Here is a 27,806-nt window from a genome sequence, read left to right on the forward strand (position 1 = left end):
TACTTCTATCCTATTTACTTTTCCCGAGCGCAGAATTAGCGAGAATAGAGAATGTTTGAGACATAGCAACACACCTCGCCACGTGGGCAACTGTGTCACATCGTATATCGGTCGAAAGGTCATGACATGAATTTTCAAACAAAGGCTGAGTCAAAACCCTTAGAAGGCCCCAAGCTATGATACAAGCTCTTTTCTAGACGACACAAAGGGTCGGAAACTTCCTTATATGGACGCATGCGTAACATACTTTGCATATAGCCAATCAGAATTCACTAATGCCGACCTAGACGGGTCATAGGGCACACGAACACGCTTCGGTTGTGCTCGGGTATCCCACAAGGCAACTGTCATGGCCTCCGGATGTATAAACAATGGCGACAGCAAGTCAAAGCTTGTTCTGGGATATTTTCTTTCTAAGACATTAACGTTGATATAAATGTTTACTGTGACTGTCAGACGCTCATTTCTTCTCACAATACCACGTGCAAAAAAATAAAAACCACGTGGACATTCTTAGACCGTCGTAGCAGCTAAAAAAAGTAACTTAGTGAACCGAATTCGGCTGTCGAAACACCATCAGTCATGTGGTAAGCGAGCTGAAAATAAGCGAAGTTTTCATTTCTGCTGCAAATCTCGGTAGTAATCAGGACTAGATGCGAACATTTACACATTTGAGTCAACTTGCAATGCTAGTTATTTATGTACTTTGTCTGGAATGTAGGGAAACAGAGCTTACATCATTTGCACAGAAAACAAGGTTGGGTGGGGGTTGGATGGTCTTACTCCAACCAAATGTAACAACAGAATGTGAAGACAATTATGTATAGCATTCCTAACAAATAGAATGAAAACTGCTATCTAGTCAAGTTTGAAGCCATTCAGTGTCTAGAGAGCACATCATTGTCAGCCCCTAAAGGCCAGACAGCTATAGTGCTTTCCCAGAAATCTTTGACAGAAAATAAGATACCCCCTAGCCACAAAATCAACCATCTATAATCTATGTGACTACAGAGGTAATTCATAAAATAATCCTAGCATACAGAGGAACAGAACATGAGCAGCTGCTTAAATTCTGGTGCACCAGTGATGTATCTCTAGATTTCATGAATAGGTTATTCTTATTCTATTTGCCCCCAGTGGAGCATAGGGCTGCAAGAATTGGTTATACTCCCCTATAAGCTTTTGAAATAATTTCTTTAATTGATGTTCATCCATCACCTGCAACTGAAGGCTAAGAAAGATGAGAGTGTTTCCTACTAATGCTGCTACTTCAGTAGATGCTCGCAAAAATTGGAAGCATATGCGACATCATCACTAAATGTTAGATAGCAAAAGACCAAAGATGGCAAAAACCATGAAGCTAGTGGACACTGAACTTCTATATAACTAACTAAACCTATAACTGTGTTGCTCAATGTTTGCAAACACCATTGTTTTTATTACTGTGTACTTCTCTGAAGCCTGGTCAGCAGTTGGGTACACAACACAACCATGTTGACTTTTCTAAAAGTGAATAAAATAATTAATTTTATTAGTAATGTTAAAGTTATATGTAGTAACACATTGAAAGATGGTTATATTTTTCATTCAGCAGGTAAATTACATGAAAGGCTTAGATAAAACAAAGTTACTAAGCTTGATATTTCTGCTCGCGCTTTTTCCGTTCATTGTTTTTGTTACAGTTTGTTTACTTAAAATCCCTATAACTTTATATTGACATGTGATATAGGCCTAAAATTTGAATGAAGTTTTTTTCATACATATGTAAATATTTCAGTGAGAGCTTTTTAAAAAATATTTAGTGGTTTAGTAGTTACTAAGCTTTCACTTTGTTTTCCTTCGCCTTTTCAGTTTCTTGTTTTAGTAAGCTTGTTTAGTTCAAAAGCTTATAACTTTATATTGGCATGTGATACAGGCCTAAAATTGGGTTGAAGTTTTCTTTATTCATATTTAAACATTTCTATGAGAGCTTTTAAAAAAATATTGAGTAGTTTAGAAGTTACTAAGCTTTCAGTTTTTCTTTCCGCGATTTCTCAGTTCCTTGTTTTGGTTAGAGACTGTTTACTTCAAAAGCTAACTCCTTCTTTTTGACAAGAGATATAGATCTGCAATTTGGTTGAGCTTTTCTTCATACCAATTTAAACATTTCTATGATAGATTTTTAAAAAATACTTAGTAGTTTGGTAGTTATACCGTTTTACAGCAAAAACTTCTTAAAATTTAACACACTTTTTTACAAAAAAAATTATAAAAAAAAAACTAAGAGGAATTCGCAAATTCTTTATCATAGAAATGTAGATCTGTCTTTTAGGTAACTATTTCAAAAAGAATTTTGAGTCTACTCACAAAATTGAAGAAGGAGTTAGCTTTTAAAATTGTTTGTTTTGGCGCCATTTTGGATTGTTTCCATGGCAACCGATAGCGCGACGAGTGCAGTAAAACCATTTTTTGAAACTTCATTCAAGGGCTAAATAGCTGATACAAAAAAATCCGCGCTATCCCGTGAAACAAAAAAAATTTTTTTTCGACCGGTGTCTAACCTTAATAACTGAAATTAGAAATTTTCCCCTTGAAAGCCTCAACTGAAACGAACAGCGATACTAATTTGTTTCTTGTTAGAAACCAGCTCCTCTTGGGAATTCAGAGGCACAGAACTGTAGGTCAGATCATTGGACAATGGACAATCATACACTTAGCATGTTACCTCTGTGTGTGTGTTTTTTTTTTTTTTGGTGGGTTTTTTTTTTCTTTGTTTGTTTGTTTTTTAACCTGGGGAAAAATAACAGGCGTGGAGGACAACTTTTTCTGTCAAATGTAGCAGCAACCACGGTTGAGGAGGAAAGAATTATATAGGGGTAAGAAGGGAAAAAGGGGTGGGGTGAGATATGTACATTATAATTATTTAATCCCCTTCAGTAACGATCTTTAGGTCGTCCACTAACCTTTTTTAGTCGATAGGATATTAGGTGGTAGAGACCTCAGACTCGCTTTTCTCAGTCAGCTTTATGTAACGGTGGAATCCATCTCTCCTTCTTTGGCTTTTATTCCCAAACCCTTTGTGAAATCAGGTAACTATGTAAAATTACAGATTTTTTCCTGTAAGTACAGTTCATTCGCGAACGTCAGTTCGACGCATGCACAATTAAATATACAAAATTATAAGCGAGAAAGGGAAAATATGGTGTCTTTAGTCACAGAATAGTCTATTTATATACACGTATATATCTTTGAGCAATGACACACGTTTGTCCGTGGGGGGCGCCCGTTAGTGTATATATATATAACGGCTATAAAAAAAACTCTCGTCACCACTGCAGTGAGGAATGTTTCAGATCTCGTTTCGGGACACTCTGTGTGTGACACCTGTCCGCATGCCTGGGAGTCGGGGTTTTCTGCGGGTACGAATGTTTCCTACCTTTCCCTCCCCCCACAGGGCAAAAATCACGTCAAGGTGGAAGCACTTTCCTACTAAATAAACCAACCACACGTTTGTCATACTCCACTCAACAAATATCTAAAATGTCTAAATCAACAACTGGAGTTTGTTTTTTAATGTCTCGAAAATAACCAGCCTCACACGTTGTCAGAGCGCTCAGCTCTATTCCTTCAGGATTTCGTAAAAACAGCTTCTTCGCAAATTAATTCCGACAGCGTATGCCGCAAAACTTCCGCCTCGCGTCGCTCGTTACGTATGGCGGCAGCCAATGCTTCTCCCCTGTGACCTACATTCCACGTTCGCTCACGTTGGCGGCCGACGCCACGATGAGAGCCGCCTTCCCATTGGCTGCAATGTCGTTATGGAATAAGGTTAGGTATCCAACCCAGTTTGTGTGTGGAAAAGATGGCGCATCACAATAAAATGGGTTACACACCGCCTACAATGGTAGTTCGGATTCACACTCCCCCCTAGAAGATACTACCTGTGCACCTTATTTATTAAATTCGTGTGTGGAGTACCTGACACAAGATGCGCTGGACAAGGCCTCAGACGGAGCCACCTAAGACTTTCAGCCGCACGCTCAAGAAGGTTGCGGTCCCTCTTGCAACCAAACTAGTAAGTGGCATTGAGTCTGCTGATCAACAAACCATGATGTGATAGCAGTAAATAATTTTCAAATTTCGTTTTTACGGGTCTAAATCTACCTCACCACCGATCTGCTGACCATGGCTGCTAAGTTTCCCGGAGATATTTTCGGAGAGTGTTGTGTCTGCGAGAGGAGCATTGAATATCGAGCAAAGGCTTTTTCAGGTTGTGGTCACAACATTTGTGAACATTGCTGGTACAAATACAAGTTTCCGACTCACTATTCCTCGATCCTCTGCCCTATTTGCGCTGATCGACGTAAGCGAAGCGAATCGTTCGTGAACAGTGCTCAGGAAAGCAATTCAGATGCAAATCACGACGAGGGCTGCATAGCCGATATGTTAGGGCCGGATGTTTTGCTGCAGTTTAATGTGCAACAAGCGTCAGATTTGTTTTCCGTCCAAGAGGACCCGCAGGAATTGTCGCAGCAGGTATCTTTTACAGTTTTAAAACGCTGCTTCTGTTAGTTTCCTCCCACTTTTTTTTTTTTTTTTTGTCATCTCACTTCATGACTGTTACACTGCTGTATGTTATTTTCAGCAGATTTCTTAAAATTTTTGAATATCTTCTTACCATTTACAAGGAGATTAGTGATCTGAAACGTTTTTGTTACAAACAAATATGTTCAAGCTTACTTGTCTATTCAAGAAATACCTAGGGCTTTTAAGTAAACGCAGTCAGGTGACAGTCAGCCTTTTGAGAGTAAATCCTCAGATTATGTAGAACAGGGTAATTATTTTTTTGCACAATTTTAATTATACAATTTTGCTGTATAAAATTTAAATAAACCTATTGATGATCTTGTAAGCTTTCACTTTGTTCCTTGGATACTCTTTAGTGCAAAGTTTTTATATCAACTGTCTTCAACATTAAATAATAGCAGTAACCTGGAAAACATAAGTAAAACTTTTTTTTAAATAGGGATTTTTTCCCCCCTATTGTTCTTCAAACAACAAGTATAAAAATCTTACTCTGTAAGCAGTGCAATTTTGATTGTAACATGTATAGCATTAGGAAGTCAGTGGCAAACATCTGCAGTTTTTAAAAGAGCTTCTCCTCTCTACTAGCGCTAGTATTGATTTTACTTTGTTGAAGCATAAGCACCACATACTGCTTTAGCTCACATTACCAGTGTAGAAACAAAATGAGTGGAGTGCTTGAGTTCTTCTTGTGTCCTGCTTATGTCCAGAGCTGATGTGACATGGTTTTAATTATGAGGTCTAAGTGCCTGCTATTGACAATAAAGCTTGTGCTTGGAATTTCTCCTTTTCATTTTTATTTATTTTGTAGCTTCAAGGCTGACGTATTGCGTGTCAGTCCCTGCATGCCTTAATGTGTCTCTGCCTGAGGTCATGTAGTGCTTGAAAAGCTTTGCAAATAAGAATTAAATGTTTACATTTTATTTCTACAGCTCTTCAGACTGACATTCATTTGATCAGCAAAATTTTTTTGGGGGGGGGGTTTAACTTTTGCACAAGAGACTATATGTATTACAGGATCATATAATAAATACAACTTCTCATTCCTTTTTGTTGATTGGTGGAATAACCATTAGAAAGGTTATTAAATTCATTGCTGATATATCCATTTCATCGGTAGTACAAGTTGAAAATGCCTTAAACACGTGTATCTGTGCAATAGTTTAATTATGTAGCATCATTTTTTTAGTGGTTTGGAAATTTAAAGTAACGAAGAAAATGCCACATTTAAGATTGAAAAGCTGACATTAGACATGTGCTAAGTATAAGTGACTTATTAAGAATGTGCTAAACTTCACATCTGCCTATTAAAAACTATCACAACAGATTCAGGTACACCTAGTGCATATGAAGTCCCTGAAGTTCTGCTGTCTTTCAGCGCCACCATTTTCTGCTTGTGAAGCTTTACTTAGCACCTTGCTTGGATGGTCATGATAGTTTCTGCGATCTCATCTTGTTTTTGTTTTCACATTCTCTCTGTCTCATAACGAAGGTGAAGAATGATTTTAGACTTGAAAAGGAAGTAGATGAGCAGGAGAGTTCTCAAAGGCAGATAATGTATAAAACATATTTTTCTCTTACTGTCCTTGTTCATTATTCATTTGCTCTCGGCTGTCGTAATTAGTCATTGAGCAAGTTTGCTTTTGTGTATAAACTTTGTCACATGTTAGTTAGTTTCTTTATTAAACAGTTTGTCTCCGTCAAATGCCATGATTTGTGGACAATATTAAGTAGGGTAATAAAGCTAGAGAGAGAAGCAGAACCTTGCCATAAGTACTTTCAGTAATTACCACCAAAGTTACAAAAAATTACCACTAACCCTCTAACTTCTCAATCCCACCACTTCCCTGCACTCACCTTCAAATTTCACTGACCCGTTTCCATGGTTCCACCATAGCTGGTACAAACACACTCTCACACACTGTTTGTCAGTCTTCCCATTGATTGTAACTAGAGCATGCTTAATTCTGTGTTTGGCTTGCTGTCATTATGAAAGACTTCTTTGCGGCTTTTATGCTCACTGGTGACGGTGGTGGTAATGCTAATATACATCTGTCTTTGAGGATGAAAAATAGCATACATTTAAGGCTTGGGTTGCATGAATGTATATCTTTTCCTATGTGTAAATTGTCCATTGCTGTTCTTTTTAAAACATAACAGATTTGAAGTTTCTGTATAAAACAACTTGCTAATCAGGTGTATTATTGTTACAGTGGGATTATTATGCATTATAAATCCTACAGTTCATGCTGTTTTTTATTGTCATGGTGAAGTTTGCATCTTTATAATTACAAGAGTTTGGAGTTTTTGTGAACAGAAGGGAAGAAAAAGACCTGACCATGTGGTTATTGACATTCTGAAAATTTGGACCAAAGAAACCTTTCATTCCAAAATTTACTGGATTTTTTTAGACTCATTTTCTAATTTTTTGTTGTTGCTAATAAATATCTTTCTTTTATTTTCTTCAGCAGATATCTTCACAACATAGGCATGGCTTGGGAATAGAGATGCTTCTTATCCCACAGAACCAGGAGATATCTGGTAGTGTCTGTATGGTGTGCAACAGTGCAGCAAACCATGTCTCCGAGTTCAGTGATAAGCTTCTGTGCAAGCAGTGTGCACAGATATATAAAAAAGCAGTGGCAGAACCTCAATACACCCATCCACATGTCTTTTACTTCGAGGAGCACCCAGTTCAACAGAAGTCTACCTCAAGTCCGACACCCATCACATTCACATTTTTTAAGCAAGAGCAGCCATGTTCAGTACCACCATTTCCTGCTGCTTTGCCACCAGATGACTCCTATAATGTAAAACCGGCCTCGCACGTACAGCAGACAATGCAGCAAAATTTCCAGCAGCACCAGCTGCCTCGGCAGTTCCAATCCTCTCAGGTACGCCAGTCTCAGCCTCAGGAAACCCAATGTTACCATCTACTTTCTGTACAGCCCCCACCAGTTCCTCGAAACCATATTTTGCACAATCATCAGAGCCCATTTTCTAGCGACCCATTTCAGTCTCATGAGAGCAGTGCTTCCAAGGTTCGTTCCCATCATTCATCTGCACCTGTTTCGACAGCAAGGGCTATAACCAACCATCCCAGTGACTTAATGACCAACCAGATTTTTAGTACATCTCTCAGGTCCTGCAGCACCAATTCAACATTGCTTTCTAATCAGCTTTTGAAGCCATCTTCGGGGCCTGCAGTGGAAAAAGATTCTCGTGCCCTCAGCCAAAGAAATTCTCCAGCACTTGATTGTACAGATCTGAGAAATGAATTACCTAGTCAGTTTACAAAGCAATTATTTCAGGAAAACCAGTTTGAAAGTCAACAGTCCATGTGGGAGCAAAGTGGCAGATCTGTCTTGGCACCATATGGTGATTCTTGTAACATGGAGAGGTTTTCTCCATTTGGTTTTCAAAACCAGCCAAACCACTGGCCACATCCAACGTCACCAATTTCATCGCTGGTAGAAAAAGCATCTTCACTGCCTGTAGGTTCAGTTCATTCTCAGAAGAGTCCAATACTCACTTCAAATGATAAATTGTCTTTTCAAGTTAATGGCCCAAACAGCCACTTGCGTGTGTGCAGTTGCAGCGAAGTGTCTAACAAATGTACAGAAGAATCAGAATGCCGGGTAGGCATTCAAAATAGCTCCAGTGAGGATTTGACCCAATGGGACCAGATAGCAGAGTTGTGGGATAAGCTTCATTTAATAGAAAGGGACAGGGAATCATATAAAGATTACTTGTTTGAACAGCCAATACTGATTGACAATAGGGAAGACACGGTGTGTGCTGAAATAAAAGATCACTTCAGGATGATCCAAGAAAGCTGTCTGAAACGGAGCAAAATAAGTTGGTTGAGAGTCACAAGATTGCTGAAGGCAAACGTGCAACATTGAAAGAATACTTGCTTAAAACCGAAGCAGACCTGGCCGAGATACGCCGGTTAATGTCTAGCATTAGGCGTACACTGGAATTGGAGCAAGGCATTGCAGCTTGCCCTCAGAGTGCAGATATTGTAGCTTTCTTGCAGCGGCTGCAAGAAGAAACCCTTGGCCCATTCAATGTAATGGATTACAAGTTTTTGCCTCCAGATGAGAAAGTCCTACAATATATTTCTGCCATTGGATCAGTCACCTCAGAATCTGAACCAAAGTCATGTATAGTTAGGAGTGAAGATCTTCACTACACAGTTTGTGGAGGCAAAGGAAAATTTGTTGTTATTCCACAAAATGCTGCAAACCAGTCAGTGTGTGATCAAGGATTTTCAGCCTACATAACAACTCCAGACAAAAAGGAGCACGCACTGATAGTAGATAAAATAGATGAAAACTATATTTTTAATTTCACATTTTCAGACAAAGGCAAACATACACTGATGATCAAGGTTCGGGGTCACCGGGTTGCTGCTAGCCCATATACTATCAATTGTCAAGAGGGATATACCTATGTCAGCTTATCAAAGGGACCAGATGCAGTCTTCCTTGACCGCGGTGAGCTGAACAGAGCATGGGGAATGGCTGTCAATAGGTCTTCTCCCAGATTATACATAGCAGATCGTGGGAATCACAGAATTGTTGCTTGCTCCATTAAGGAGGGTCATCATGTCGGTCCTATAGAGTTCACGTTTGGTGAAGAGGGAGAAGGACCAGGACAGTTCAAGAAGCCAGTAAGTGTGGCATATAGCACATTTGATGGCAGGGTTGCAGTTGTGGACAAGGACAACCATAGAATACAGGTATTTACAGAAAAGGGGCGCTTTCTTTTTGAGGCTGGGGCGCTAACTGCATCACATCAAGTCAAGAAGCCCCCACCACTGGCCTTCAACTTTCCATGGGATATTGCATATAGTCCTGATGGAAATATGGCAGTATCTGATTCCAAGAATAATCGGATACAACTTTTAGATAAGGATGGAAACTTCCTCAAGACTATAGGTGAATCATTCCTGCTGGACAGTGTTCGAGGTATTACCTTTGACAGCCAGGGAAATCTTTATGCTACAGATTTTAATTTTCACAGGCTGGTGGTTTTTGCAGCATCAACTGGTTTTGCAGCATTTGCAGTTTATCGAGTGGCAAAGGCAGATGGTCTGACTGGGCTAAATCGTCCGCAAGGGATTTGCGTGGACAGGTTGGACAATGTTCTCTTAGCTGATTCAAAGAATATGAGAATATTGGTATTTTCTAAGGAGCTTTTTGGCAGTTTTCTAGCTGATCCTACTTCAAGTAATGAAACGGCATTATGTTGGCATGTCACGTGAAGTCCTTCTTCATCCAACTGCCATATACACAACACCAAATCGTGAAGGCAACACGCAACGACTCCTTAGCATCGCTTCAGCACCTGATGGTTCACTGCTGTGCATGTATCAGTCTGAAGAACGCACGTCATCTTTGTCCAATTCTGATGAATCTCTGGAGAATGGTGGAACAAGAAGAACTGTGATGGGGAACTGTGAGAGTAGAAATCACACATTGCCATTTCCGCTGAGAAGAAGAGCTGGATCTTTGATGAATAATGGTAAGGACAGCCTGAAGAATGATGCTGGGTCATCAAGGGCTGGAAGCAAAACTTCCAACAGCATTCATGGTGTGAAAAATGCAGTGTGGCTTTTTTTGCAGGATACATCCTGCAATCCTAAACATTTTTAGCTCCAAAATGCTTGAAGCTTCATGTTCTAGAAAGGGGCATTCTAGCTTTGTTGCCTGTGCTTTGTCTGTTGATGCCTCAGGGATTTTACATGTATTTTAGGACTCTAGTTTTGATGCAGCCTTTTGATGTGTTACCACATATTATATGGACTTAATCTCATCACTTTTGCATTGTCCATTTGTAGATTTGCAGTCTAACAATCGCTGTTCTATCGTTGACAGTTATTCTTGGTAAACATTTATTTTTTAGCCTTTTCTAAACATCTTAGGCATGTCTAACATTTTTCTTCCTTTTTTTGTCATTTTGTAGAGCTCTCATGTTTTAGGGTTTGCACTCAGTGGGCAACAGGTCTGATGCATGAACTGAGAAAACTACAAGCTCAGGTACAAGCTGCAGTGTGTCTGCTTCATATATGGGAAATAGAGGGTTTGTGTAAAGTCAGACTGGCATTTTTATGGATAAGAGGCCTGTAGTTTGCAGATGCATTGACTACAGAGCTCCGCACCATTTCCTTTTTTCCAAACAGTGACCTAACACTGTCATGCGACCATTGTATACAGATTTGATTGTTAAAAGGTTTCTTGTTCAGACTAATGTGGAGTTATTTTTTCCCCCACCTGTAACCTCTCACCCATCCCCCCTATCCCTCTCCACTTCCCAGTCCCACCAACCGGGCTTGTACTTTCAGACCACACTTTTCCATGTAGTTTCAATGTGTTGTCTGGGTTCAAGCATCAGAGCCAGTTTTTTGACTTGGGCAGCTTGCAGGTGTTTTGCATAAATTATGTGACAAATCCCAGATGAACGATTACTGTTTTCAGATAACAATGTGATGTGATAGTGTCTTGTGAGACCAGGATGGCGTACTTTTGTGTTTTTTGGACTGTGGCTCAAGGATCCTCAAGTGATCGGTAAAGTGTTTTATTATTAATTTGTTGTTTGTTCAGGTGACCGGTGATTGTTTTAATTGTTTTCATCTATCATTGCTGCGACACTGTGAGTGTTTGTCATGAAGACAGAGCCTCAGAGGCTTCATGCAGAAGTGGCTGTCTGAAAAACAGCATGATGTGTATGATGTGCAAGCACATGTACACATATGAGTTTTGTCAATCATAAGCTAGAGCAGACATTTATCCTTTTTATCCTGAAGAGCAGACATTTATCCTGAATCAAAATTGAAAGTGAGATTATGACAGCTGTCATGCTCCATGCTAGCCTTCTGCTCTCAAATTAATTTAAAGATGGCATTTCTCAAAGAAGCCTCCTAGTACTATTATATATTAAAAAAAAGAAATCATTGCAGACATAAACAAGTTTTGCTGGCATTTGCATGGTGGTTGCCTGGCATTGTTTTTATTGTAATCAAACGCTGGTGACATGTTCAGCAACAAGACTTAAATTTTTGAGGGCGCATTTGTGGGTAGATAGCTCCAACGTTGATTATGCTTTAATTATGACTTGCCGTGTAATTAAAATGTTAAGTGTGTGACAGTCATGTGAAAAAGTGCACAATGCACAGATGTGGCAAAGAAGATAACTCCTGTATTCATAATTATCTTGAAATGTAGATCTTGTGTCACTGCCATTGCTCACTTGTACTTCGCAACAAAAATTAAGCTAAAAGATACATGCAAAAGTACGTTCTGCAGCTGTCCAGCTTTTGAGTGCTTTTATTGTGGAGTTGTCAATGCTTTTTCTCTCAGGGCTTTGCTTTTAGGACTGAAATACTGCTTGAGCTTGATAATTTTGTCGGGTTGTTTTTGGCAGTGTCAGAACAATTTAGCATGTCACTGGTCCAAGCTTGTTTTTTTTTAAATCTGGGATTACATGTTTTTCTTTGTATGTTTTAATATCAAAAGTGTTTTATAACTTTTTTCTTAAATGTGAAAGGGGATCATTATTGACTACTTTGTATTTTTGTTGATTGTTCAGGTATATAGCAAGTTCTCTGTTAATTAACTAGAGAATTTTACAGGCTTTATATTGTTTTACCTTTTATGATTTTACTTAATAATGTACTACAGTACTCATATTGCAAACTGTGGAACAGGAGTACTTTATATCATGAACTTACATTTACTGAGCATTTAGGAGTTTATATAGGTTATATAGCTTGATGTGGTTTACACTAAAAGGGAGAGCTCAGTTATGCTCAGTGGTGATTATGGTAACTGACCTCGGGGAAATCTCTCCAATATATTTATGTCATGCAACAGTGAAGATTGGCAGCTGAACTAATGTTGATGACCTGCCATATATGACACCATGGTGAAAATGCTTTTATACTTTTTTCTGAAAAACATGTTTAGGTAAATGCAGTTCATTTCAGCATGTGTATTACACAGTTGACAGCACCAGAAGCATGTGCATTATTAGGCTACTTTATACCTCTTACTGTTCTGAGACTGGCTACAAATTCTAAACACATTAGTTGTGGTGCTAGGAAACAGAATATCACTAACATTTCTGTTTCTTTCTCTCTTTTTTTTAAATCTGCAAATGCACCTAAAAATCTTGGATGTCGTCCGTGTATTGGATCCATACAGATTTGAAGCTTTTAGTGCTGTCTAAATTCCTTCTTCAGAGAGACTGTACTACCTACAAAGTACCTCCAAGAACTTCCCTTTTTTAAGTACCATTTTTGTGCTCATGAATTGTTAACTAAGTCAAGAAGACAATGATTTTGCAAATTATGAGAAGCCCATCTCATCTACTTTTATCATTTGCTCATGATTTATAAATAAGGTAAAATGGGAATTAGTCTATTTTACAATAAAAGATAAATAGCAAAGAATATTTATTACTAAGCAGGAATGGATCACTGGAATAAATTCTAGATTGGAAAACAGCTGAGACTTCCCTTAGGCTGAAAGTGTTGCTGTTTCTGTGTCAAGGCAAGATTAGGTTTTAATTTCATTTGAAAATTGAGCAAGATTAAGGGTTGTTTTATCTTGTTGTTCTGGTAAGGTATAAAATTTTAACAGTTCACCCACGAATGTGAACATCTTCATAGATGTAGCTCAATCGCATTGATACACCCATATTGAATGAATTCAAACCTTTCTCTAAAATATCTTCATCTTCTAAAGGTTGCTCGTGATTTTATGGCATTTCAAAAATAAAAAGAATAAACCTGTGACATTATAATAAAGATAAATGTATTCATTACTAAGCATGAAATCCTTATAGGATTGCAAAATCTGAATTTAGAAAGCAGGGCTGAGACTACCCAGAGTAGGCTAAATGTGCATTATTGGATGTCAAGGTAATTTACATAAGAAAATGAGAAAGGTTTTCCTTGTAGATGTTGTGTTCTTAGTTATGTGTGTGCTTCAGTTAAAAGAACAATGTCAATATTTTGTTCTTTTTTTGGATAGTGGTTTGTGCAAATAGTTGTAGAGAAAATAGTTCCATCAAGGAGGTTTGGTTTTTTTTTGCAGTTTTTTTCTTGGATGCATGATAGGATCACTAGATATTTTCTCATCTACAGCATGTGTTTAGTTGACCACACTAAACTTGAGCCATTTCAAACATTTTTGAAGCTTTGCTCAGTCTACCGGTAAACTTTGGACCAACTTTGGTTTCTGACATAATGTGAAAGAGTAATTAGTGTTAATTATGAGAAGCATGCAGGACCAAGTGAGCTGCAGATTAAGGTATGTTTTAAAAGTCCAGCTTTACTGTCCAGAAGAGAAGCAAACACAACCAACATACTGTTCTTAGAGCAGTTTTCATTCCTGCCAACTTTGTGCTAAAACTTCCTTGAAAAGAGTTCTACACATCTTGGAGAGATTTCTGATCCATATAGGCTCAGCAACATGATTGGTGAACCGTTCTTAGAACAAAGTGGGTGCCATTCTTTGTCCTCAGTGTTAACTGTTTCCTAGTCCTAAACATGTTCATAGAACATTCTATTAATGATAACTCATTATCATTTACATCATCCAATAAAAAATTGATAATTTTTTTTAATTTAAAGTAATGCAAATGATCAGTACATAAGAGAATTTTTAAAATGTTAAATTGAAAAGCATTTATGTACTGTTATTGTGAATAATTTTCTTTTAGGATAAATATTTACAAGGAGAATATTTTATCAAATACCATCATATTATCAAAAACCCTTTCCCAAGAACTTCCAGTCGGACATGGTAAGTCCATGTGATGAAGGTGAAATATGTTGTTCTGTAAAATTCCTCAGATTGGTCACCAGATAATTGTTCTTGTACATGCTTTTGATGGCTCAGATGTAAAGATGGTCATCTGTTGGAACTGAAATATATTTGGTATATAGAATGCTGCGAATGAATGGAAAATGCAACAAAATCTCAGGTGTCAAGAAACGCATATAGTTTGTTCCTTAATCACTGGCTGTTGCTGGTGTTATCTAACAAAATCCTCATACATCAACAGTCTTTACATTGTTTCAAGGTTACCTCAAAGCTTGACGTTAATAACACCAAGCAAATTGATTTTTTTTCTTCTTAATTTTGGGGAATAATTGTTGTGTGCGCTTTGTTGGTTTCGACCTTTTACTACCTCCTTTTTAAAAATAAAGTATTGAAACCTTTCAAAGCTTTGTGCTGTGTGAAATAAGGAACTTGTGAATGCACATTACCTCCAATTATAGCCTTAACCATGTTGGCATATTTTAAGAGCTTTCTGCAAATTGAGATGTGAGATCTTGCTCCTTGTGATGCTGTGTTAGTGATTCTGTAGACTTGTTTCATGTTTTAGTCTTGTGTTCAATGTGTTTCGGTACAGCAAACATATCATAATTTAATTTGAGTCGTGTGGCTAGTAAAAACTTGAAATTTAGAAAAATGATTAAATTGCTTAAAAAAAAAATGCTTTAATCGCTGAAATATAACCTAAAAAGTGAATGTGCGTGTTCGTTGTTCTTAAGAAGCCGAAATCAACTGGATGCGGAATTAATTTCTCAATTTGATTTGAATATCGCTATTTGCGCTAGTAGGATTTTTGTTTTTAATATTGGTGATGTCGTTACAGCGGACATATTAAATCAGAGATTGAAAATAAAAATTGAAGCAAGGAGTACAAAAGTGACAAAACATTTTTATGTCTGTGGCAAGGAAGGAAACTAATAATCGCTGGTATTGATTCAGTGCGCAGTCAAGCTGAACATAATAAGCAGAGGTTATGCTAGGATCCGGCAGGATTACTGCAAAACGTGGAAGGGCGCAAAGTTTACGAGTGAGCGCACATCGAGACAGATGGTGCGGCACTAATGACTGAAACGACTATATAGAATCGATGACTGATGACATTTCACCAATTATTCATTGCATGCGCAGTTCACGCTCATCATGGAGGAGGGAGAGGGTTCAGTTTATTAGCCTTACCGATACGTAAGAATGTAACGAGATGGTGGAAAAGAATACTGTTGTGCTACAAACTGTCGCAACGGTAAAGTAATAATATAGGGCAGGAGAACATTTATATTCTACCGATGATGAATGCCGAAAGCAGAAAATCGCAATTGCAAGCTATTATCAACATACTCAACAGTATGCAGTCGACTTTTCGTAGCAGGATTTCAGATAAAAATAACCGTGTTCAACCAGCTATAGGTCCCAACACTGTACATCGTGGATATGGGTCTGTGAAAACGTACGAGCTAAACAACCCCTAACAGTCTATAAGCTCGATCTGATGCATTGATTCCAAAATAACAGCTGGTGGCGTGAACCTTGAATGTAGGAGAACTTGCATTGTTGCAAGAATATACCTTAATTAATTACCCTAAAGCTGTTCCACAATTTTTATTTTTTTTTTTTACAAGAAATAGAAATGCGCACTTTTTTCCTGCCTTTAATTTCACCGTGATGTGCTTGCCAAATCACCAAAAATAACAATTAAATACGAAATAATACGTTTGTTACAATAGCAGCAGCTGACAAACGCTCAAAGGCTGCAGAGCCAGACTGTGCAGGCTAAGTCACGCATGCTTTGTTTCTCCTACCCTCTAAAATTATTACTTCGACAAGAGCAGGCAACAGTAAAAGCGATTCTGTCATAATCAGAACTTCTCTTTGATTCAAATCGCTCTTTATCCATGTCACTGGAGCAGAAATCGCATACCTCACAGATAAAAGAATGCTATAAGCTCAGTCACGCAAATAATCTCGACCCCCTTTTCCGGTTTGCGCACGGCACTAAGAAAACTGCCAAATGCTGATTGGATGTTGCTGTAGGACGCCGATCTAATATGGAAGACCCTTAGATTTTCGCATCATCAGTTCTTCTCCACCTACCAGTTCTAAATTTGCGATAGGAATCTGAAGCACTAGGACCTGCCACTGTCGCTTGCCATCATCCCTGAAGGATGAAAAAATGTTTGATGGTGCGCTCTCATCAAAGCTAGATCAAACCATGGATGTATGTAGGTGGATTGCAGTCTGTATGCCAAGACCAACGCATAGCCTCTTGCGAAGTTCTCCACTGTTAGTCTCGGCGAGCCTAAACAAAGAATGTGACTACACCGGAAGCTTTGTAGACTCATGCCTCGTTTTAGAAGTTAATCTGAAACGTGAATAAACCGGAAGCTTTGGAGTAGCATGCCTCGTTTTTGTAGTTAACTGAAAAAAAATCGTCTGCTAGCAGTCCAGTAATACAAGTTCGTGATCAAACACTGAATGGAGAGCTTATAGAGTTGACGAGTAGAAGGGAGTTTTGGAGAAAGAAAAATGAGGAGAAGCTACATGAGGACTGTCACCATGTCTCAAAGCAAGGCAGGTGCTGCTAAAGAAAGAACTGTGTATGATGGATATCGATAATGTGATCATAATGCGGAATTTGTGTTGCTATAGTTTGATGTTTTAGTGACACTAATAACCAATTTTTTTTATAGGTAATAGAGAACGACAGGTAATCTCTACAATGTCAAAAATTAATAAACACAGTAATGTAACATTTGCCCATCTGAGCTCCAAGAAAGTGAATTGGGTTTTGGAACATGTCTGGCTAGTCACCGAGAAGTTTGGAATGAGAATAAATTAAGTGTTAACAAATTTACGTTTCATTCGCCAGTTTAGACTGTTGGTAGTGGCTATTCATAAAAGATGACGGCACATAATTTAATAAGAAAGAGATCTATGCATCTAATTTCATCATATTATATATATTTTTTTTTGTTTCTACCGTATTTTGCTTTATCTCAAATGTATAGAAACGAAAAAAAGTGAAATTGACAAAACTGTTTTTGTTCTGAATAATCTTAGAAGAAGTAACAGATTCCTTATTTCACGAAATAAGGAAATCATGGACGACCATTTGGACTGGAATAGTGAAGTTTTGCTGTGAGGAATTTGTGCCTGCATTATTGCATGGGCCATATACTATCTTTCCTATTTCTTTCTGGTCATCAGGAACTTTGTTGATAATGATATGCAAGAAGATGCAACCCAACCCAAGGAGTGAAATGGTTAAAAAAGAATGTCTAATGCCATCTAATACAGTTAAATGCAGCTTATAAACTAATTTGCTTAAATCCACCTGACATTCAAATGCAGTATCAGGTGCCAAGCTGCTGATACGTTCTGCCTCACGCTGTTAAAAGTCCATGATGCTACTAAGAACCTTGTGAACATAAGAATGAGTGCAGCATTTAATAAAGTTTTAAATAGTCAACAGCTCTGATAATGTCCAGTCCAATGACAAAATTTTCTTAGCTTATGAACAAAAACATGACAGGAGACATAGCACATAAGAAGATGATGTATTTTCTGTACACAAATCACTTACACAAAAAAATCTCTTCCATATGTAATAAATTTTTTAATGTTTTGGGGGTGGGGGTGGTTTAGCAAAAGATTTCCGCATTAGAAACTGCTTCCTGCATCACCTAAGGACTGTTGTTTCCTTCTAGAAATGGGCACAAAATTCTTTAGATGAGTATAGCACCAGGCCATCCAGATTTTATTAACTTATTGACTGATACATCCTGCTTATAACCTATGGCTGTTAGCGGTTGGGTGTCACATGTCCAAAGTGCTCTTTGATTACCGACTGGGCCATCTGTCTCCTTCCTGGAGAAACAAAATTATAACTTATTTTCACACTGAGAAGACATGTATTAACTAAACGTGCTTACCTGGGATTGCTCATAATTTTATATATATAAATGCAAATAAGTCAAGATGAAGCTCTTCTTTAAACCAGTCTGAGACAGTACAAGCAACATAAAAAAAAAACTGTTAATGCAGTGCAGCCACTGTGAATATAAACAGAAGTTAATTTACTCAGCAACAATTCTAATATAAAAAACATGTAAAACTGTTTAGTCTCTCTAGTCCCAAAAGGGTTAGTAGAAATTAAGAAGAATTATACAAATGTTTGTATGTTAACATCAGTTTAGCCATGAATAAATTACCTGAGATTAAAGTGATTACCAAATGATTTTGTTCCCATGTCACCTAAGGTCATCATCAATACTCACCCTCCATGAGATCAAGGTAGAGCTTCAGGTAGTACATTTGAGCTGGCAATGGTGCGCCATTATTGGTTGACCCCTGAAACCAGTCAAGATGCCAATCAATGGTAGGAGAAACTTAAACAAGCCATACCATGAACAGATTCAACATCCTAAAAACAGTACACTCTAAGGCTTGCCATAAGTGTCAAATGATATGTTCAAATGTTTGATACTGTGTATCATTTGACTCCTCATCCCCACCAAATCAACATTTTCATTTTTAAACAAAATCTTAATAATACAATTAATTTATTAGTGTAATTGTATGAAGACAGTTGATTACAAAGATTCCTACAGCTGCAACAAGACGAACTATGCAGAAGGTCCCCTGGAGAATTTTACAAGCATTCCAAGGCAATGAGACTAAGAGACAAGTTTTATGATCCAGCAAGAGTTATCCATCTACCCACAACACCCAAAGGGTACCAATGGATGATAATGTAGAATAAACCAGGCAAGAAAGGAAACAAGGCTTATAAAATTTATACAAAAAAATCTTTATAAGCAAAAAGTGCCCTTGAATTTTGAGTGTCATAAGTTTGAGCCTTGCTTAAAGGCCAACATGAGTACAATATTTTTTCTTTAGGATTGGGTTAAGTTAATTAAAAAAAAATAACTTACAAAATATGAGTACATAATGTTCTGGTCTCCTGTTTTCTTTTACTGACTATGACATCTTTCCTCTTTGAATTCAGTTCATGCAGATGACATTATTTTTTAGAAATACTACCCTTTTGTCACTTCCTGTTTTCTCAGCAAATCCAGGTATGATTAAAAGAAAAACAATATTTCTTGTGCCTCTTTGTCATGGAATATCACCATTTTGGGGCTACTTTATACTCTATTTCCAGCTATTTTCACTGAGCACTTGTGTTGTCCTTTAAGTAAATGATTAGACTTGGAAATTCCATCTATCCATAAAAGCATGTTCGATGGAGGGTTATGGAAGGCAGAAAGAAAGAGTTGTTCCTGCCTTCTATACACTGTACCTTTGCATGGTGAACCACTTACAGTTCACCCCCTCAATTCATACTAAAATATAGAACCTTTTCCTTTAATTTTGTTGAGTAGGAAATCAAAGTAAATGCTGTTTAGCAAGTGCTGACTGAACAGTACTAAACCTGAAATGGACACACCTCCTTATAGAGAAGCAAGCTTCTTTCTATGAGCTATCAAATCCCAGAAAACACTACAAAACTATCTGAAAGACATCTGTCCTGGCAAATCAGAAAGATACTTCAAAGGCAAATTCTTATCTCAGAAAAAAAATACTGTAGAAGGCAACTGTTTTGTCTCACAAAAATACAAAGATGACAAAGTGCACCAACTCGCAGCATCAAAACAATACAAAAGAAAAATACTATTTATCATCTAAAATATCACAAAGAAAGAATGATGCCTCACTTCTGAAAGATATTTGTTGGCTTTGTCATATTCTCCACGGACAGCATGTGCCACAGCCAGGTTATGTTGCATCAAGGCCTTTGCTTTTTGCAGGTCCCGTGGGATCCAAGGGTACGGGGCTGCTGTATGAAACATCCTGACTACAAATCATACAGTTGTAGCAAGAATGTTCTGCAGCTTGTAAAATAACTATAAAGATAAACCCTACATGTCTCAGATAGTATATATAGTACACCTGACACTATCTTACCCCTGCAAAGTAGTCATTCTTGTAAAAGTTATGCCAGCAAAGGAAAATCATCAGAAAGCAGGATCTAAAATTAAAAAAGCAGCAAAAGAAAAACTGGAATGAAACCAAAGACCAAAACGAGATACTTTGTTCATCTTACCTTTGTCCTCTAAATTTTCCATCACCTCTTTCTCTCCCTTATCGTTCTTGTCTATTTTTTCTGCAAAAGGAGTATCAAAAACATTCATAAAATGCATTTCCCTGCAAGCTCAGTGCACTGCAAATGAAAGACTACAAACTGACAATCAACCATACACAAAAAATCACCATCAACAAATGAATGACACCACTGCAAACATGAACTAAGTGCATAGATGACTATGAAGAACTGAAGAGTGAAACGATTACATGTGTGTGCCAAAAAATTCTTTAACAGATCAGTTTTGAGACAAGATTTGAATGCTTTGAACACAGACAACTCGCAAAGGAAAGGGGAAAAAACTTTCAAATAGGAAGGCCTGAGAAGGAGAATGAGTGTCTGACATTGGATGAGACCAACTTAATAAGGCATTAGTAGTTCAAACAGGACCAATTAGAAACAATAAATGCAAATATACCTAAATCAGACATTAAGTAATGAGAAAACACTGGATTTGACGACTTCTGATTCAGCTGATGTAAGATATTTTTGTTTATTTCTTCTTTTCTTGTATTTCTTTTCTTTAGCAGTCTCATATGACCTATGGATGGCACAGTTAAGCATGCAAAAACAGGAAAGCATACCAGGGTCAGCCTTCACTTCCGGTGGCACAGTAATGATGTCAGCCGTTGTGAGAGTGTCTGGGCTAAGATGACTGATGGCATCTGCCACACGATCCAGAGCTACCAGAGCCTCAGCCATGTACATGTTGCCTACATAACTGCACAAACCATGGCAACACACATATATGCAGAACATACATAGATTTTTCAGTCACATCATTCATGTTGCTTAAAATATTGGACTAGAAATGGTGACAATTTTTGCCATGCAACATTCACACAATCTGATGTCAATGATGACTGTGAAATGTCTATGAATACTAGACAGCTAGTTTTCTATTTCCTGTACTACTGTCCTATCAACTAGCACTCTGCTTGACCTCTAACTGCTTGAATTCTCGCTACAAATGTCCAGGAAAGTAATTTTTCTGCCTCTTGAAAGACGAGGCATATTTGAGAAAACACAAATTTAAACGTAAGAGATGAAAGGGTGGAACCACAGACAGAACAACATTTCTTACCGCTGAGCACCAGAGAGACGTGGCTGTCGAAGAAGATTTTCAGCATGCTGCAGTGCCAGTAAAGGGTCATTGAGGCAAAGAGCAACATATGCACTTGCTGCAAGTATTGAGCACCTACAAGTATCATCATTGGAAGAAGTGAAAATCAGTGTACCTAATTCTGTTTACCAGCTTACTTCAGAAAATGCATATAATGCAGAAAATCAAACAACTACCATAAAAATATTATTACATAATAACTTAGTAAATCATCATTGCACATAAAAAATTAATTTGCTAATGGGAATATGCTGTGTAATTCTTTCTCTTGGATCATTATTAGGCATTGATAAAGTATTCTTAGAAGTGTTTTTTTTTTTTTAAACCCAGCTTTTGTACATTTTTGCAATGCTTGTCTTTTTTATATAATTTTTCAAATGTATGCTTTTGAAAATCCACATAAATTTATGCCAAACACATCCAAAATTCATCACCTACAGTTTTGAAAGATCACAGGTCCCAAGTATTCAGTTTTACCCCCTTGGTGGAATCAACATTCAGTCACTTCTTCTTGTAAAAAAATTAAATTGGAAAAATAATACTAAGTCCTTTAGTCAAATGAACACATTATCAGAAAGGATACTAGAGATGATGACAATGACAGGATGGAGGAGAAATAGATTACCTCAAGTTGGCCACTTCCACCATTCTCATGGGGTTTGCTGGAGGAGCCGGGACTAATACAGGTTCTGGGTTCGGTTTGCTGATGAACGGAAATACTCATTTTATCAGCAAAAACTTAAAATATCCCTCTGAATTTATCAAGTTTATCCACCCTTACAAGAATACTGTACCACACTCAACAAGCACTTTCAGTGACTTTGATTCATAGACTTTTTAAGAACATTCAGCTGAGTCAATTCTAACAAATATTACAAATATATTACAATATATTAACTCACTTTCCATCAGAGCTATCATCAGTCGAGGAGGTTTCTGAATCTAGTGGATCATCAGGAAGCAGGAGGACTGCATTACGAAGACAAAGAGCAGCAAATTCAAGCTGAAGAGATGGCAGAGCTGGTGGATTTGTGCTGGTCCTGTTAGGAAGATACATTACTTCTATTACCAGAAAAAACACATTTCTGTGCATAGAAACATCCTCTTAAATGTGATATAGTCACTGTATAATGTCATGAAGAATTATTCTCTTTTGTCTCACACATAATATTATATACATAGATAGGTAGGATTTTGTTTCAAAATAAAATAATCCTTTAAATGACATTTAGTGAAACGTTCTTACACGTTTACTGTCAAAAACGAATAATGCAAGAATATGACATGCCATAAGAAAAGGGCACATTTTAAAACTGATCACTCACAGAGCCTTGTCTTGACCTGTACCTGGCCCCAAGATTATTTTTCTATGAATGCCACTACCAACAGAACCTTCAATTACTCGAAGTCTCTTCTCAAGCTTAGCATCATCATCATTGTTCTGAAAGCAGAGAGGTAGGTCAGTGCAGGCAACACCTCATGTTCACAGTGCAAAAGAAACCATAATCTTTCTTTAAAATTAAAATCGAAGTCCAAGCATTCTCTATCACACTCTAACAGGCTCCAAACAATGATGATCTTTAAGGCTTTGTAAGATTACATATACCTCATCTCCCTTTGGTGAATAATATACATCACAGGACCTATGTAACCCTTGTTGATGACAAGCCTGGATTGATTTCTGCCACTAACTCTTTCAGCTATGTTTTTATTGTCAACTTTTGACCTCCTCCTTTATCTGATTCATGCATGGCGTGCATATGAAACACTTGTACTTGAATGCTACCCTCCCTCCCTGTCTTTTTCTTTCATCTTTATGACATTGTCCGAATTTGTGCTGCACAGCCGAGGCATGTCAATTTTTTTCCCATAATAATAAAGAGGTCACTCCTCTAGAGCAATTCACCCCTACAATGTAACTTAAAGTAATTTAACATGCAGTTTCTATATATTATCATTTCATTTGGAAACTTTAACATTTTAGAACAAACACCTTCCAGAGTAATATACAACAACGAAACATAGCATATGACATTATCACAGACAAAAGTATTTCTTCAGAACTTGGTGCAATCAAACTGCAGATTTACATTTCCTAAACAACCAAACAAAAAAAAATACATATACACACCCTGTCTCATGTATAAGGTTGCAAACACAAGCCTCTTTTCTAGTGCATATAATTACATTAATTGCTTTTTAATTTCAGTTTATTGTAAGGCATACATTTCTGTTTAATATAGCATAAACCATAACCAACCTCTCTGTTATGCATGATGCAACACTCTGCTAGTCTCAGCCAAAGCCTAGGGTTCACCTGATAAACCTGTACTGCCTGAATAAGACAGTCAAAGGCAGCGGATGACTTTCCACAATGCAGCAGCTGCAGACCCATGTTGTACATTAGCTCATAATATCGACTCACTCCCAGTGTGTGCAGTGGCTTACCTGAATGGAGAAAGATTCTTATATAAATACAGCTTTACAGAATTTTTGCTTCTTAGTATCATACAATTGCAAGATCATATGTTTATTTCTATATTAAAAGGGGCCTCTGGCTAGCTTATAAGTTAAATAATACTTAATATTTTTTAAAATATACTTTTATATGGAACATTTAATTTTTAATTGGTATCTTCTAATGTTATTCCTTACACGCACAAACTAATGAGGTTTGACTGTACTGCTCCTAGATGACTACAAAACCCACCCTTTTGGGAGCTCTTCACTTCTTTCACTATCTTTTCGTTCTCCATCATAGCTCTTCGGAAATAAAGGGCTCCAGTGTGGTGCTTGTGCAGGTGATAGTGAATGCAGCCCAGATTATTGTAGTACATAACAGGAAGGCTCTCTCCCGGGGAGCATGATGCTGTGCTAGGCAAAGAGGTTAGCATCTTCTGTGCCTTGCGAAAGCTGCTTCTCAGGTATTCAAAATAAGCACGCAGGTACTGAACAGTTGGACCCTACACAGCAACCAACTTTTATCAGTAACCATCAAAGCAAACTATATTCTAACATGAAAGTTATTAATAGGACTTCAAATTATTTTTACAAACACTTGTTATTATTATAATAATAGAATATATAAAGTTCATTTCCCTATATAGGGGTGTATAGATGTTCACAAACTTTTTTGGTGTGTTTTATGTACCTGCTTGACATGTACATGTATGTGAGAAAGAAGGGCCAATGCAAAAGACAGATGTTCTGGTTACTACAAGACAGTAAAAGACAAACAAGCTTAACACTTACTGCTGCTAAGCCTGGAGTGTTGACCAATGTTTTGATTTCTCTCTTGCAAGACTTCATGGACTTTTTCATTGCCAGACATCTTGTTTTATACTGTAGATGAAAAAGACTACACTTAGACACAAAATCCAGTTGCAGATGTTCATAAATCTTTTTTTTCTGATTGTGAGAAGGTAAGAAAATTATAAATTACAAAACAACCTTTCTCACAAACTGTTTCAGCATGAGGTGATAAATACTATCTAGCCAGATATGAGCTTAAAATGAACAGCTCTAAGATGTTTACCAGACACAGCCGCGCTCTCAGCATTTCACTGCTCTCAGTATTTGTTGATTCCTTCCCAGCATCTTTGTTCTGTTCTCCTTTATCGCCTCTCTCTAGCATGTTTTGGCCTCCTTTCCACTATTCAGAGACTTTTCTAAGTAGGCCAGCATATTTAAAGCTTTTTCAGGCTGCAATGCACAAAAACACACAAAAAAAATCTTCCATACACATTTTCTTATCAATGAACGGTGCATGTATTTGTATACGTGCAGTATATGCACATCTATATATATATAGGATGTTTGTGTGTGTATGCATGTGACTCTATGCATACATGACAGTGGATCTGGATAGTCATAAATGTGTTGCCCACGAGCATCCTCTTCCTTACTGATTCTCTCGTTTCCACATCCAAGGAGTTGGATGAGGGAAAAGGAAGCACTAGCATCATACATTTAACAGATCCTACTTGTACAAAAACAAATTGAGAACTAACTAGGAAAGCTTAATAAATAGTAAAAATAATATATAAAAATAAATATAAAAATAATACCCAAAAGATTGGTCACACTCAAATAACGAACTTGTATTATTGAACTGCTGGCAGATGATTTTTTTCCAGTTAACTACTAAGGCAGGTTTATTCAAAACTTTTGGTTTATTCACATTCATTGTTTAGCTTGCCGAGACTAACAGTGGAGAATTTGGCAAGAGGCTAAGCATTGGTCTCAGCAGACAAATAGCAATCCACCTATACATGTCTGTGCTCAAATAAAATGACTGAAAAATAAAATTTAACCCCAGTATATCTCCTTTGTATGTATATCTACTATTACTTTTCAAAGATGTGCTGTTTGTTTTGAAAGCTAAACCCACCTGACAAACACAAAGATACAGCTCCACCCACAGCAGCAACACATTTTGAGCCAGCAGTTCATCTGTAAACATTCCTTCAAGGGTCAACTTGAAAGCCAATTGCAACAATTCATGTTTCAATTGTTTATATAGATCAATACTCTGGCTACAGATGTTTTATACATAAGCATATGGCAAAACTCCATTTCCTGAACAGCGAGACATATCAAGGCAAACACATTAAAGACCCAATATTTTCTTTCGTATTCATCAGCATATTAATGTTTCACCTCCCAGGAGACACATATGCCCAGATTAATACACTAAATATCAGTCCTGCAATGAATCACTAGACTCATCAAGTTTGAATCTGATTATCTTGGAATAGACTTCTTAGAAAAAGAAAGAAAGGAAGGAAGGAAGGAAAAAAGAAAAAAAGAAAGACTGGCATGAAACATCCAAGAAACAGTTTCCACTATCTCAGATGTAAAATGTCAGGGACAAGAGGTGAAAGTCCTCTGGTGCTAAGCTGATGGTTAACATATAGCAATCAGAAAAAAAATCCTCATAACATGTTCATAAAATATAAGCATTTGACATTAATACTATTTATTAGCCAGCCCCTTAGCATTAGCAGTGTTTCTGGTCCTAGGTCTGCTGCCTCTTCCTTTCACTAATCATGATTTTTTTTTTAAGGAATGAAATTCAGGCACGTTGCAAATATAAATAAGCAACAAATGACATCTACCTGGTGGCTCTATGTAATGAAAACCCTTCTCCAGAATATGAAGAGCAGCTCGGTACTGTCGCATGTGGTAGTTCAGAACAGCCTGGTTGTAGTACAGCACAGCATTATCAACATCCTCTACCCCATCACTTGGATCATCTGGTGATTTGTCTATAAAACAATTTTTAAAACTCCAAATAATTGTATTGCATTTTTTTGTTGGTATTATTAAGTCTTGACAAAACCCAAGCAGCAACAAATAGACAACACTACAGTGTGTCATAGTGACATAAATCCTCACATAATAAATTGTGAAAGCAATGGCGACAATATAACAGAATATTCAATATTAAACATTGTAATTTAATCAAAAGGAGGTATAATACAATTGTAATTTAAATATCAATGGTTTATCTTAATTATACTAAGTACATGTAGTTAAAGATACCATTTGACAAACAGTCTGAAGAGCTGCCTTTAAATCCTCCACAGCACAGGCGCCACTTTGATAAAATGATGCCACAGCTTTATTATGTAGTACTTTTGGATCATTGCCCCGTTGATTCCCTAACTTTGTCATGGTGTTCACACACGGAGTAAACTGTCCTTTCTCAAATTCCTGCATAGCTTGAATGGCTAGCTCCTTTTGTTGGTCTGTAGGTGGCGGGATGCCTGAAGTGGTCAGATCACTGCTAACAACTTCCTGCCTTTCAGAAGCCATTGTGCTCTGTCTTCTTTTAAACTGCACTGCTGAAAAATTTATACAAGATGGTTTGAGAACTAAACGACAATCGAAAATTCTGAGGCAAACACCTTTACTTCATATGAAGAAACAATGTTATTTAGTATTTGAGTCTGCGGTTGGTTAACTGTATGAATGTAGCCTACCATGAAATACAAGAAAGTTTACTTTTTATTTTCGCTGTAAATCGCTAACTTATGTTGACATAGACAAAATGATGTCAAAATAAAACAAACGTTTTCAAACTTTACCCTAAACTTACGAAGACTGCCAAAGCAGAATACATTACTTTGTT

At 37.3% G+C, this 27,806-nt stretch overlaps 2 protein-coding genes across 6 annotated transcripts; one reads left to right on the plus strand and one right to left on the minus strand.

Moving 5' to 3' along the window:
- Positions 1-3,422: 3,422 nt before the first annotated feature.
- LOC112576852 (E3 ubiquitin-protein ligase TRIM71-like) lies at positions 3,423-14,794 on the plus strand. 5 transcript variants are annotated; one of them, XM_025259649.1, is made up of 2 exons: positions 3,423-4,515; positions 7,035-14,794. In XM_025259649.1, exons 1-2 carry the CDS (start codon positions 4,165-4,167, stop codon positions 8,466-8,468), a joined length of 1,785 nt encoding a protein of 594 aa, XP_025115434.1. In that variant the 5' UTR covers positions 3,423-4,164; the 3' UTR covers positions 8,469-14,794. The 5 variants fall into 5 exon arrangements, with proteins under 5 accessions (XP_025115434.1, XP_025115435.1, XP_025115436.1 ...); XM_025259650.1 differs by having other exon boundaries at positions 3,423-4,054; positions 7,032-14,794; XM_025259651.1 differs by having other exon boundaries at positions 3,423-4,054.
- A 3,149-nt stretch (positions 14,795-17,943) lies between these two features.
- Positions 17,944-27,516, minus strand: LOC112553233 (CCR4-NOT transcription complex subunit 10-like). Its single transcript, XM_025220322.1, is given in 17 exon segments — positions 17,944-18,272; positions 18,683-18,755; positions 20,123-20,262; positions 20,512-20,571; positions 21,135-21,271; positions 21,635-21,748; positions 22,299-22,376; positions 22,576-22,713; positions 22,999-23,114; positions 23,934-24,121; positions 24,384-24,636; positions 24,926-25,015; positions 25,209-25,301; positions 25,304-25,375; positions 26,064-26,125; positions 26,791-26,928; positions 27,202-27,516. Coding segments are annotated over 17 exon segments (2,106 nt in total). The 5' UTR covers positions 27,491-27,516; the 3' UTR covers positions 17,944-18,207.
- Between the last annotated feature and the right edge of the window lie 290 nt (positions 27,517-27,806).

This window comes from Pomacea canaliculata, linkage group LG12 (assembly GCF_003073045.1).
Source record: "Pomacea canaliculata isolate SZHN2017 linkage group LG12, ASM307304v1, whole genome shotgun sequence".
Classification (NCBI taxonomy): domain Eukaryota; kingdom Metazoa; phylum Mollusca; class Gastropoda; order Architaenioglossa; family Ampullariidae; genus Pomacea; species Pomacea canaliculata.

What these genes read in the sequence shown, in the direction of transcription:
- LOC112576852 (XM_025259648.1), top strand. Translation starts at nt 4,165, where the DNA reads ATGGCTGCTAAGTTTCCCGGAGATATTTTCGGAGAGTGTTGTGTCTGC. An exon ending in CGCAGGAATTGTCGCAGCAG is followed by an intron (nt 4,516 to 7,031) that starts GTATCTTTTACA and finishes TATTTTCTTCAG; the next exon opens with CAGATATCTTCACAACATAG.